Source organism: Anomaloglossus baeobatrachus, chromosome 5 (genome assembly GCF_048569485.1).
Source record: "Anomaloglossus baeobatrachus isolate aAnoBae1 chromosome 5, aAnoBae1.hap1, whole genome shotgun sequence".
Classification (NCBI taxonomy): Eukaryota; Metazoa; Chordata; class Amphibia; order Anura; family Aromobatidae; genus Anomaloglossus; species Anomaloglossus baeobatrachus.
This window is the reverse complement of record NC_134357.1, coordinates 320,518,589-320,532,561: the sequence shown is the minus strand read 5'-3', so window position 1 is coordinate 320,532,561 and position 13,973 is coordinate 320,518,589. Positions and strand designations below refer to the sequence as shown.

Here is a 13,973-nt window from a genome sequence, read left to right as displayed (position 1 = left end):
CTCCAGGCCCAAAACTGTCACGTATTTTAGGCCTAAAACCCTTTATTGAGGCCTCTGTAGATAACCCACAGCTGGAGCGGAAGAAGTCGTATGCAGATATAAAAGACGGATTTTATACATTATATGTGTACACAGATATAATTCAACATCAGCTTGTAGGTGACAGCTACGTGCAACTTCTGAGAACTGTTCAGGTAGCTGGTAAGACCAGCGAAATTGTCACCATTCAGTACGCAAGACCCGATTATGTGCCCCTTTGTAAACAACATTTCGATTCTGTGACAATCTCTATATTATCAGATCAGGGAACCCCTGTTAAATTCAAGTACGGAAAAAGTATTGTTCGATTGCATCTTAGACCGCGGAGGTGTTGACACAGAAAAATGGTGTCTCAGAGGGTATATGGTGACCCCGCCATCTATGCCAGATATTACATAGCGCAATCGGGTCATGGATTAGAGGGTTTTCGCGGTGATGAGTACATGTATGGTGCCGGTCTTGCCGGAATTTTTAGAGGGCTTTTTAGAAGAGCCGTGCCATTATTCAGGAGAGGACTGGAAATAGTAAAGCCTCATGTGAAGACTGCTGTCAAAAACATTGCAAAAGATGCGGTCACAACCCTCTCATCAGCCGTAATGAATCGTATAAACACACCCCCGCAGGAGGGCTCCGGCATAGTTTATATTGCTAAAAAACCACAAAAAAGAAAAAGATGTGTGCGCTATTCACAGCCCCCAATGCTCATGAATAAAAAACCCACCAAGAGACAAAATCGTCAGAAAAGAGTGAGACGCTCTGTGGACGACATCTTCTAATCAACTATAATGGCTTTCGTACATGATGCTTCTGTAGAGTGCGCAAAATCTGAACTGGATATTTTTGTCATTCCCCCTACGCAAACAAGTATTGAGAAATCGCTTTTTGTAGAAGTACAACCTATTGCGGCTCTGTCGGAAAATGCCCCCCTGGAATTTTTCATATCGGGTAGCGGTGAATATTATTATGATCTGAACAATACCCTACTGTACATAAATTGCCGTATCGTGAAACAAGATAATACGGCTATCGGCAATGGTGCGCTTGTTGCGTTTATAAATTACCCCCTGACAACATTGTTTAATCAGGTCGATATCACTCTTGGAGATCGCCTCATCTCGCAGTCGGATAACCTCTACAGCTATAGAGCGTACATTGAAACTCTTTTAAATTACAGCACGCAAACACTATCGACACAGTTTACCGCTGGATTGTTCTATAAAGACACTGCAGGTCATCATAATGATCGGGCCTTGGATGGTCTAAATGCTGGATTTGTCAAAAGAGCGCGTATAACCAGGAACTCTAAGACTGTAGATCTATTAGGGCCAATTTTTGGAGATGTATTTAATCAACCAAAGCTCGTACTGAATGGGCTTGACCTCAAGATCAAGTTGTCGAGGAATAAGGACACTTTTTGTTTGATGTCTGGTGATGCAGAACCATATAAAGTGCAGATCTTACAAGCGTCACTCTATGTGAAGAGAGTGCAAGTCTCTCCAGCTGTACGTATAGGCCACAGCCAAGCCCTACTAGCCACCACGGCCAAATACGCTATTGATAGGGCCTGCATGAAAGTATACAGTATTCCAGCCGGCACGCGAATTACAAACCACGAGAACCTCTTCTTGGGACAAATTCCAAAAACTGTTATATTGGGCTTTGTAGATAATGAAGCCTTTAGCGGATCGTACAATAAAAACCCGTTGTTCTTTCACCATTACGAAATAAGTCTTGCATCGCTTTATCTGGACGGCCAACCATTTCCCGCCCGCCCTTTCCAACCTAATTTCAGTGATGACTTAGCCGTCCGTGAATTTATGTCTTTGGCTCATGTTTCTGGCCGTTTAAAATCTGATCATGCTCTGGCGATAGATCGTGAAGAATTTATGGCCGGGTTCACATTGTTTGCATTTGATTTATCACCAGATCAAGAACCTGGTGGTCATTTCTCGCTCGTTAAATCGGGTAACCTACGTGCTGAAGTGCGGTTTGCGCTAGCTACCCCGCATACTGTAAATATGATAGTATATGCCATCAACACAACTATACTTGAAATCAACCATAGAAGAGAAGTACTATTTGATTACATCTAATTATGGATAACTTCCAGCTCACAAACCTGTTGAAGTCTGATTATTATACAGAACGCATATTTGCTGGTGTGTTTCCGTGTGATTTGCTACCGGCATATAGAGTGACCCAGAGACCCGCTGCCTACATCGTGAATACAGACAGTTCCGGACAAAGTGGGCGACATTGGATATTGATTGTACTTTGCGATGATAAGAAGGCAATATTCTTTGACAGTTACGGATGTTCACCAACAAGTGTTTTATTTCCTGATGAGTTTGTAACCTTCTTAAATAGAAACAGTGAACTATATTGTTTTCAATCCATTCAGATTCAGGACACATTTAGCAAAGTATGCGGACATTACTGTGTTTACGTTTTGTACCATATAGCACGGGGAGTGTCATTCAATAAAATATTACAATGCTTTAGTAGTGATTTAAAAGAAAATGACAATATGGTGTCTGATTTTGTCGCGTCTCTTTCACCAGAGCATTCGATCAATTCAGGTTGTCTTTATAAGCAGCTTTGTATGCCCCTATGCCAAGTAGTCAGAAGTGATCATTGATCATGTCTTAATAAACTCATTTAATCAAACAGATGTATCTCATCTGGCTAGGACCAGCTTTGAATGCTAGAGTCTCATTGTATTAGTAAGGGTGTGTGAAGTATTTGATCTATGCATTGAAGGGTATTTGTAAATGATGGTTTTGATCAGATAGGAGGGCCTCTTTGATGAGGGGCTAGAGTCTCATTGTATTAGTAAGGGTGTGTGAAGCATTTGATCTCTACATTGAAGGGTAATTGTAATACTGGTTTTGATCAGATAGGAGACCCTCTTTGTATCTATATATACAGTTTCACACACGCATTATAATGGTAAGAAACATGGCCTGTTGATAAGTCTGTGGGAAGCATTTGATCTCTGCATTGAAGGGTGATTGTAATACTGGTTTTGATCAGATAGGAGACCCTCTTTGTATCTATATGTAAGTTTCACACACGCATTGTAATGGTAAGAAACATGTCCTGTTGATAAGTCTGTGGGAAGCATTTGATCTCTGCATTGAAGGGTAATTGTAAAGATGGTTCTGATCAGATAGGAGGGCCTCTTTGTATCTATATATACAGCTTGAAACACTCATTGTAATGGTAAGAAACTGGTCCTCTTGGTAAGGCTGTAATGTGCAACTGAATGTAATTAAATTCTGAGCAATAAACTTTTTAAATTTTGATAGTGTCTGCCTTTCATTTTATACAAACAGTATAAAACACAACCTGTCTTTCATTTTATACAAACAGTATAAAACACAAACTTTCTACATGGGTGCTATAAGAAATGCGTAATAGTATAATTGGCCATATACATAATATGCCCAACCATATTACACTATCAGAATGAATTCTGTATCAAACGCCTATAAAATAAATTTGGCCATATACATAATATGCCCAATCAAATTACACTAGCAGAATGAATTCTGCAACAAAACCACACTGAATAAAATGGTATGATTCCAAACAATTACACTAAATCAGATTTCTCATAATCAGTGAATAAAATAGTGGGATCCTAAGCATTTACACTATCAGGATTGCACTATCAAATCCCTAATCAAAAGCCTAATCAAAATAAAATAGTGGGATCCTAAGCATTTACACTATCAGGATTGCACTATCAAATCCCTAATCAAAAGCCTAATCAAAAGCCTATAAAATATAGGACCTGTGTAGTTGCACTATCAAATCCCTAATCAAAAGCCTAATCAAAAGCCTATAAAATATAGGGCCTGTCAGGAGAGGGGAGGGGGTGTGTTTAATACACTTTGATAGGGTTTGATAGGGGCGGGGAACCTGTCAGATTTGACGAGACATATGGCCCCCTTACTACTCCCATCACTTGCAAAATATGCTCAACAGATCTCTTGTCTAGGTGGGAGATTTCCTCTAATTTGTGGACTGTACAATACCCTGCAAGGGACACGTTATTTCATTTGAGAAGCGGTCCATCTCCCTGGTTGTAGGTGTGGCCAATGTGGCTCCCAGTTTTTGCTGATTGCACATGGACACTTCTGGCTCCTATCCTGGAGGAAGCTGCATCAACATCATATGCACAGCACAGTGTTAAAGATTAGTTTTACAGAGCTCTTGAGCTCCATTTGGCTGACACTGGTTGAACTCTGGTGTAAAAAACAGGCCATGAATACAACACACAGAGAGGGATGATGCAGTGGTGAGTTTGCACTGATTTTATTGTTTATTGCTAAATGAATCTGTCGCTTCTGAGCTACTTTTTGCCGACATTGGTTGAAGTCGAAAGGTTATAAGTGTATCTTATATATCTAATAGAACAACAACGATATATATTAGAGAGAATAATATAATAATTGATAACCAGCATGGACTCACAAAAGGTAAGTCCCGTCTAACCAATATGTTGGGTTTCTACAGGGCCACTAGGCACCCGTGGTCCGGTGCCTGGGGCGGCACGCTGCGGTGAGTGGCACCTTCTGGCAGCAAAAAAAAAATATTTTTTTTACACATCCTCTTCTCCTCCGTTAGACAGTCAATTAAATCCGCTGTGTTTTCGGACGGGGGCGGGCAGGAGAGGCGCACCATCATTTATCTGTAGCTGCATCTTTAAGACACAATACAGATAAACTTCGGGCGCCGGGCACAGGGAGCTGATTGACCCCGGAAGTGCTGGCGCCTGAACTTCTAAGGTCAGAGGCATGCCAATCAGCTCCGTGCTGTGGCGTCCAATGCTTCAGATGCTGCGGAGGAGGAGAGAAGACTCACCAGAGTCGAGAGAAGAACAACGGACAGCAGAGGAGGGGGAAGAGGAGGAGAAGCAGCAGGCACAGGAGCAGGTAATCGCTCGCAGAGCAGAAGATTCATAGGGAAGGTGCGGGTCTTCCTAATGAGGATAGTAGGGGAGGGGCAGCCAGAAGCTATAACATGATGTGTGTGAGGGAGGGGCAGACAGAGGCTATAATGTGATGTATGTGGGGGAGGGGCAGGCAGAGGCTATAACGTAATGTGTGTGGGGGAGGGGCAGGCAGAGGCTATAACGTGATGTTTGTGGAGAAGGGGCAGGCAGTGGCTATAATGTGATGTGTGTGCGGGAGGGGCAGGCAGAGGCTATAGCGTGATGTGTGTGGGGGAGGGGCAGGCAGATGCTATAGTGTGATGTGGGTGGGGGAGGGGCAGGCAGAGGCTATAACGTGATGTGTGTGGGGGAGGGGCAGGCAGAGGCTATAATGGGATGTGTGTGGGGTAGGGACAGGCAGAGGCTATAACGTGATGTGTGTGGGGAGGGGCAGGCAGAGGCCATAACGTGATGTGTGTGGGGGAGGGGCAGGCAGAGGCTATAGCGTGATGTTTGTGGGGGAGGGGCAGGCAGAGGCTATAATGTGATGTGTGTGAGGGAGGGGCAGGCAGAGACTATAACGTGATGTGTGTGGGGGAGGGGCAGGCAGAGGCTATAATGTGATGTGTGTGGGGGAGGGGCAGGCAGAGGCTATAGCGTGATTATGTGGAGGAGGGGCAAGCAGATGCTATAGCATGATTTATGTGGGGGAGGGGCAGGCAGAGGCTATAATGCGATGTGTGTGAGGGAGGGGCAGGCAGAGGCTTTAATGTGATGTGTGTGGGAGAGGGGCAGGCAGAGGCCATAATGTGATGTTTGTGGGGGAGGGGCAGGCAGAGGCTATAATGTGATGTTTGTGGAGGAGGGGCAGGCAGTGGCTATGATGTGATTTGTGTGGGGGAGGGGCAGGCAGAGGCTATAATGTGATGTTAGCAAGATACTATTTATTTTAATAGCACATGAATAGTTAATGGTACATAGGCATTTAGAATCTTATACAATAACAGAAATATGCATCAACATTACCGTTTGTTGTAGCAATCCTTTCACATCGGAGGGAACTCGAGTTAATGATAAAGGAATCAACATCATGGCATCTTGCATCACAGGAACAGTGCGTACACTTCAATGTCCTGGAAAGGTTTCCCTTTCATTAAGCGAGTCCGGTGTATTTTTATAGGAAAACTTTGTAGGTTGTGTTTAAATGGTCACCAGCATGTGACAGCTGAGTCATGTTCATGTAACTTGACCACAAACTGCTGTGGGCACCAGCAGCTTCCTGCACATTTCCTGCACATCCTGCCAGTTGACAACTGACCGACCACAGTTGACCATAGTGTTAGTGAAACATTGCAATGAGCTGTAAATTTCATATGCAAGCTTCCTTAAACCTGTCTTTAAGCCAACCACAAGTTTCCGGTAAGTGGAACTGTAAATGTGACTTCCCCATTATCTTGAAACTGCTTCAAGACATGTATTCTTTGGTCATCATATTGGACATCTCTTTGATACTGAATTATTGATAGGTCAAATAATATCTGGGATCACTCCTATCTTTTGATTATGATTCCTATCTAATCACACATTCTTTCAGTCATATCACATTGGTCTCACAATCGGTCCTTGATCCCAGGGATTATTTTCCATCATCAGTATTCCACTAGAAGAAGATCACTTGGAATATACCATACCATGACCAAGAAATATTGTTTGCCACAAATTTTGTTTTCTTGGTTTGTTTAGATAAACGTTGAATCACAAATATAATCACTTTCACCACTTTTGTACAGTATATTAAAACTAAAAGCAATATTATCTGAAAAGCTCCCTTGAATATCATGTGTTTTGGCATTTGCTCGATATTCAAAGGAATCATTACACATTACATTTCCCGATATGTTACTACAAGTTTCACTAGTCCCATTTATGAACATATTGGCATAAGGCCATAACATATCATGAATTGTCCTTTCCACTAAGCTGGGTTTAAAAGCATCTACAGTATTTATAGCTGTCCCAAAACTTATTTTTATATTCTCTATAGGGATGAATTCCAGGTTAGTCAGTCCAGTCTTATTTCTTAGTACCCAAATTCCTCCCTTAAAAGCCAGATATTGCAAATTGGTGACTGTTGCATTCAAATTGCCTTGCCACCATGGAAGATTGATCCATCCCACTATGGAAATGGGTACTGTAGTATTCTATAGACAAACACTTCGAGTGTCTTTATCAGCAAGATGATCAGAACAACTTTTCTACTTTAAGATTTCCTCCATCGATACCGGGACATCCAGATAAGGGATACTGGTGGCTGTAACCGAAGAATGTGTACAGATCCAGCAATCTGTGTGTTGAAAATGTGATGGTGCATCAGAAATTCATTCGCCACAGGTTCCTCCTGATGTAGACTTGTCCATCCAACGACCAGAGAGGCAAACATCAAACACAGGAATTTCTCCATCTCATCACTATCGAGCTCTTCCCAGTAACCGATACCATGGATTCCACTTATTTACCACACCTTCTGCAAATAAAGATACACCATTATTCTCGTAAATAACATTTTTCTTGTGGGACATATTCCCACTTCTCCACTCCTGGTCTCATCAGGAGAGTACAATCTTTTCTGACCGCTATTACCTCTGTCTCTGAGGGCGGTCCTTGGAGGTTTTGAATCCATATTTTTGCTCCTACATTTTTAATATTAGAGGATCCAAAACCTTTAGTACCCCGTATTGTTAATTCTGCCGGGGCAGTTCCTTCTCTTATTTCAGACAAGTTTATTAGCATTATTAACACCTGAGCCACCTTCTGGTGTTTCATCAAGATCAAAGGTTCATTTCCAAAATTTAGCATCAGTACCTTGATTTCTCCCTGATAATCTGCATCTATTACCCCTCCCACCACTATGGCTCCTTTTAACACTAAACTAGGAGTGGCTATTTGACCATAATGATCCTTTGGTATCTGGCAACCCAATCCTGTTGAAATTGGTTTTACCTTACCTGGGGGTACCACGACAGTTTCCAATGTACTGAGGTCTAAACCTGCTGAATAAGGTGTCGCTCTTTCTGGTGTTCCCAAACAGCTGTACCTTGCCTTGTCAACTGTTGGACTGACTTGTCTGATGGCTGCTGCTTTATCTGCTTCTGAATTAAACAAACGTTCAAGTGAGTTAGTAGGGACATGAGCATCGACATGAAATACAGTGGTCTTGGTAGATTGAATAATCCCTTCAATGTCTTGCCACACTTCCCTGACCATCTCAAACACATTTTTCTGTTCCTCTCCCCAGTGGAAGTCATATTTTTTCCTCGTTACTTTGTACAAATGAGCCAACATTTGTCCCAAATGAGGGATATGTTGTCTCCAAAAATCAAACAATCCAATATAAGACTGAGTCTCCTGTTTGGATTTAGGGACCGGAAAATTAATAATTTTCTGTCTGGCATTGGGCAAGATCTCTCTGTGCCCCTTGTTCCACTGAATCCCTAGAAATGTTACCACCTGAGATGGTCCTTGAACCTTGGCATCATTGATTTCCCATCCTTTACTCCACATATGAGCAATTTTTACGGCAGCTTTTTCTGCCACATTCTGATAATGTTCCAATTTATCCTTCAACAGTCTGGTATTACATTCCAAAACTGTTTTCAGGCCACCTAATTCTATCATCTTTTGTTCCATCTGGGAACTTTTCTTCTGCATCTTTAGATTACGCTCATGCATTACACTATATGCACTTGCCAAAATCCAGATGTGCCGTGCTAAAGACACTACATCACCTGCTTTCACAGGGACACTACCGAATACATTCACAACATCAGTAGCTTCACTACCCTTAAGCTTATCCTGCCATTGTTTGTGCCGTGCTAAAGACACTACATCACCTGTTTTCACAGGGGCACTACTGAGTACATTCACAACATCAGTAGCTTCACTACCCTTAAACTTATCCTGCCATTGTTTGTGCCGTGCTAAAGACACTACATCACCTGTTTTCACAGGGGCACTACTGAGTACATTCACAACATCAGTAGCTTCACTACCCTTAAACTTATCCTGCCATTGTTTGTGCCGTGCTAAAGACACTACATCACCTGTTTTCACAGGGACACCACTGAGTACATTCACAACATCAGTAGCTTCACTACCCTTAAGCTTGTCCTGCCATTGTTCTACCAATCCACAAGACACTACATCACCTGTTTTCACAGGGGCACCACTGAGTACATTCACAACATCAGTAGGTACACAACCCTTAAGCTTATCCTGCCATTGTTCTGCCAATCCACAATTGACCAATTCATGTGCTATAAGATTGTAGGGAGCCTCAATCCAGCTCGGGATCTCCACAACAACCTCCTTAACATTATCCTTACATTTTCTGAACATTTTGACACTATGCAAAGATTGAAAAAATATTTGGAATTTTGCCAAATATATGTTTTTAATTTCTAAATTACAAAAATTAGTTTAATTACTTCTTATAGAAGTAATCCTGCCGACTACGCCAATTTATGTCTTGCTAAATTCTACTAAAAAGGGGGCTGAAAGCCCGTACTTACGAAGCGCTCACTGATATCCTAATCAGGCACGAATACTAATATTCTTTATAGCAAGATACTATTTATTTTAATAGCACATGAATAGTTAATGGTACATAGGCATTTAGAATCTTATACAATAACAGAAATATGCATCAACATTACCGTTTGTTGTAGCAATCCTTTCACATCGGAGGGAACTCGAGTTAATGATAAAGGAATCAACATCATGGCATCTTGCATCACAGGAACAGTGCGTACACTTCAATGTCCTGGAAAGGTTTCCCTTTCATTAAGCGAGTCCGGTGTATTTTTATAGGAAAACTTTGTAGGTTGTGTTTAAATGGTCACCAGCATGTGACAGCTGAGTCATGTTCATGTAACTTGACCACAAACTGCTGTGGGCACCAGCAGCTTCCTGCACATTTCCTGCACATCCTGCCAGTTGACAACTGACCGACCACAGTTGACCATAGTGTTAGTGAAATATTGCAGTGAGCTGTAAATTTCATATGCAAGCTTCCTTAAACCTGTCTTTAAGCCAACCACAAGTTTCCGGTAAGTGGAACTGTAAATGTGACTTCCCCATTATCTTGAAACTGCTTCAAGACCTGTTTGACATGTATTCTTTGGTCATCATCCAGAGGACATCTCTTTGATACTGAATTATTGATAGGTCAAATAATATCTGGGATCACTCCTATCTTTTGATTATGATCCCTATCTAATCACATTCAAACTTCAGTCATATCACAAGTCTGCATATCACATACTTGACCATCGTGAGTGCACTGGAGGATTCACAGGTCTGCAGTCATAGAGTGACACATACTGTAGACTGACTGCAGACTTATCATTGTAGACATAACAACCCCTTTTAAGCTAAACTGTTTGATTTTTGTCAGGGAATCATCCCTTATATAAATGTTTATTTATGTAAATGGAAAAATCATTTCACCCGAAAAACGAACATTTTGCTTGTGCGTCGGGTGATCTGACAGCCGGTTTAGATAGATCAATCGGTCTCCGATTATTGGCAGCATTGTGAATGCACCTTGAAAGAGTAACTAAACTTTTGGGAGAATGTTTTGTTTTATGCTCAATAATTCTGAGCAGATTGATGGGGAGTCTGGTCCGGAGACCCCCAACCACAGCTGAAAAGCTCTTTTAGAAGCGCGTACACAGCGCAGAGCGGATCCTGTAGAAAGTTATAGTCCTGTCTCCTGAGTTGTGCGCTTGTAAGGGGTCTTTTGAGAAATTTACGGCGGTCTCTGGACCCAGACCCACACCAATGTGCTCAGAATGAATGGACCTAAAACATAGAAGATATCCCCCAAAAATTAAGGTATTTTTTAAATGTTTAATATTGCTACTGGATGCACCATCAGTACTATGGTTTCTGTACGGTCCGCAGTCTGATGATGGCTGGTAACAACTCCAGGTATCTCTTTACCATTGTTACAGACATACTAGGAGCTGCAGTTTCATGTTAGACAATTTTATGTTGGACTGGCTTTAGTTCTGGTGATGTAGTAGTGATTTGAGCTTGGTTCTGGTGATGTAGTAGTGATTTAAGCTTGGTTCTGGTGATGCAGTCTTGTAATAATGGTGGTTCTGGTGATTTAGCAGTGTGCAGATGGTGGTTTTGGTGATGTAGCAGTGTGCAGATGGTGGTTCTGGTGATGTAGTAGTAATTTGAGGTTGGTTCTGGAGATGTTGTCATGTACAGCTAGTAATTCTGGTAATGTTATCGTGATTTGAGGATGGTTCTGGTGATGTGTTCGTGTATATGTAGCAATATTTAATTTATTAGATTTGATAGTAGATCATTATAGGGTCATTGTGTCAGGCTAAATAAATATCTGTCTTAATGAGGCCATACATCTGCTAAACAAGTATTTGACTAAAGCCGCCATATGCTATAGACAGCTGTCCCATCATTCGGCTGGCAGTTATCTTTCCTGACTCCCCCATACACTATAGACAAGTGTCCCATCACTCAGCTGGCAGCTATCTCCCTGACTCTCCCATACACTATAAACAGCTGTCCCATCATTCATCTGGTAGCTATCTCCTGGACTCTCACATACATTATAGACAGGTGTCCCATCATTTGGCTGGCAGCTATCTTCCTGACTCTCCCATACACTATAGACAGGTGTTCCATCATTCGGCTGGCAGCTGTCTCCCTTACTCTCCCGTACACTATAGACAAGTGTGCCATCATTCAACTTGCAGCTGTATCCCTGAGCGCTCACTTTGTTGAGTGCTCGTGTTCTCTATGTGACAGACGCCACTACACATGAAGTACAGAAAATCCCAAACAGCAGTATGTGGCATTATAACAGGCAACCTGAATTGGTCACTTGACCAGCAGCACAGACTCATGGATAAATATGAAAAAACAAGAGGACTAGAGTCTCAAGTGCATAAAGAATTTATTGGATGCAACACACCAGTGATATGAATTAAACAGTGGACAAAAACAAATGAACAAAACATAGATAGCAGCACATATCATATTGGCATGATGGAAATCATCAAATCATGGGTCAAATTAAATATGGGGACAGAGGATAAGAGAAAATAATAGTGTGGGATTAGATCAATAGATATGCCTGAAACAAGAGATAGTGCCTAGTGCAATAAATAGTTTTAAATAACCAGGCAAACCACACAAAACCCCATATACCCCTATCGTATAGAAATCAGACCACATGAAAGTAAAGTGTCAGGTGCTAAATAAAGTGGCTAATGCATCAGTTCTGTTCACACATAGAGGGGAACTCCCCCATCACCCACCGACGTACGTTTCGCACTTTGGGGTACAGTACACCCAAACCAGCTTTTTCAAGGAGGGAGAGGAATGACACAACGCTCCATGCCGCCAGGTATTTAAATGAGAAAAGCCTTACAATAACCACCAACATCACTTCCTCATACCGACGCGTGCACACGTCCACCGGCGTCATGACGCGGGCGAGTGAGCCGTCAGGCAACCCCGCGCATGCGCGAGAGCGGGGACGCGTCATCCCACTCCCGCGCATGCACGGTCGCCATGGTGATGGCAAACACGCTGGGGGCAGGAAGAAGCGGATGCGGCACTTGTACAGGGAAGCGAGCATAAGTAACTATAGCAACTCAAGCCTGCAGTGACATATAACCAGACAGGATGATTATTCATATCTGAAGTAGACATACAGAAAGTGTATGTAAATAAGTCATAACACTATACACCGTACACTATAGACAAGTGTCCCATCACTCAACTTGCAGCTCTCTCCCTGAGCGCTCACTTTGTTGAGTGCTTGTGTTCTCTATGTGACAGACGGCACTACACATCTTTGGCAGTGGCTCGTCTCTTAGAGAAAAAAGGATCCACAATCCAAAATTAGACCTGTTGGGTCATCACTCCTCTGACAATCAGACTGTCGTCCGAGCCTGTCTATCTCCGGGTTCTGCCAACTGTAGTCTGTGTCCGAAAAATGGTTCAGTTACCTGTTTTAACCACTTAGTGTCTTTGAAAACCTGAAGCTGTTAAAATAAGCTACATAAAACTGAACGTAGGCGCAGCCAGTGCAGATCTTCATTCTTATAGTGTTTAGCACTTTTTCAAGTGTGTTAAAGAGTAGATTGGCCTTACACAGATGTCGTGTGCACAAAATCATAGTTGAATGTTCTCAGTGAGAGGAACAAAATTATAATCTTGTGATACCATTTAACCCCTTCAGCCCCCGGGCACTTTCCGTTTTTGCGTTTTTGTTTATTGCTCCTTTTCTTCCGAGAGCCGTAACTTTTTTATTATTCTGTCAATCTTGCCATATGAGGGCTTGTTTTTTGTGGGACGAGTTGAACTTTTAAATGAAATCATAGGTTTTACCATATATTGTACTGGAGAACAGCAAAAAAATTCCAAGTGTGGAAAAACTGAAAAAAAAAGTGTGATCGCACAATAGTTTTTGGGATGTTTTATTCACCGTGTTCACTATATGGTAAAACTGATGTATCTATGTGATGCCTCAGGTCGGTGCGAGTTTGTAGACACCAAACATGTATAGGTTTACTTGTATCTAAGGGTTTAAAAAAAATCACAAGTTTGTCGAATAAAAGTGGCGCACGTTTTGCACCATTTTCCGAAACACGTAGCATTCTTATTTTTTGGTATCTATGGCTCAGTGATGGCTTAATTTTTGCGTCTCAAGCTGATGTTTATAATGGTACCATTTTTACGCAGATGCTACATTTTGATCGCCTGTTATTGCATTTTGCGTAAAACTTGCGGCGACCAAAAAACGTAATTTTGGCGTTTGGAATTTTTTTGCCACTACGCCGTTTACCAATCAGATTAATTGATTTTATATGTTGATAGATCGGGCATTTCTGAACGCGGCGATACCAAATATGTGTATACTTATTTATTTTTTAACCCTTTAATTTTCAATGGGAGG

At 41.9% G+C, this 13,973-nt stretch overlaps 1 protein-coding gene across 1 annotated transcript; it reads left to right on the top strand.

Annotated features, from left to right (window-relative positions):
* The first annotated feature begins 824 nt into the window (after window positions 1-824).
* On the top strand, window positions 825-2,132 carry LOC142312756 (uncharacterized protein F54H12.2-like). Its single transcript, XM_075351742.1, has one exon. The coding sequence runs from the start codon at window positions 825-827 to the stop codon at window positions 2,130-2,132; it is 1,308 nt and encodes a 435-aa protein (XP_075207857.1).
* Window positions 2,133-13,973: the final 11,841 nt, after the last annotated feature.

Coding starts and splice junctions, on each gene's coding strand:
- LOC142312756 (XM_075351742.1), top strand. CDS start 825: ATGGCTTTCGTACATGATGCTTCTGTAGAGTGCGCAAAATCTGAACTG.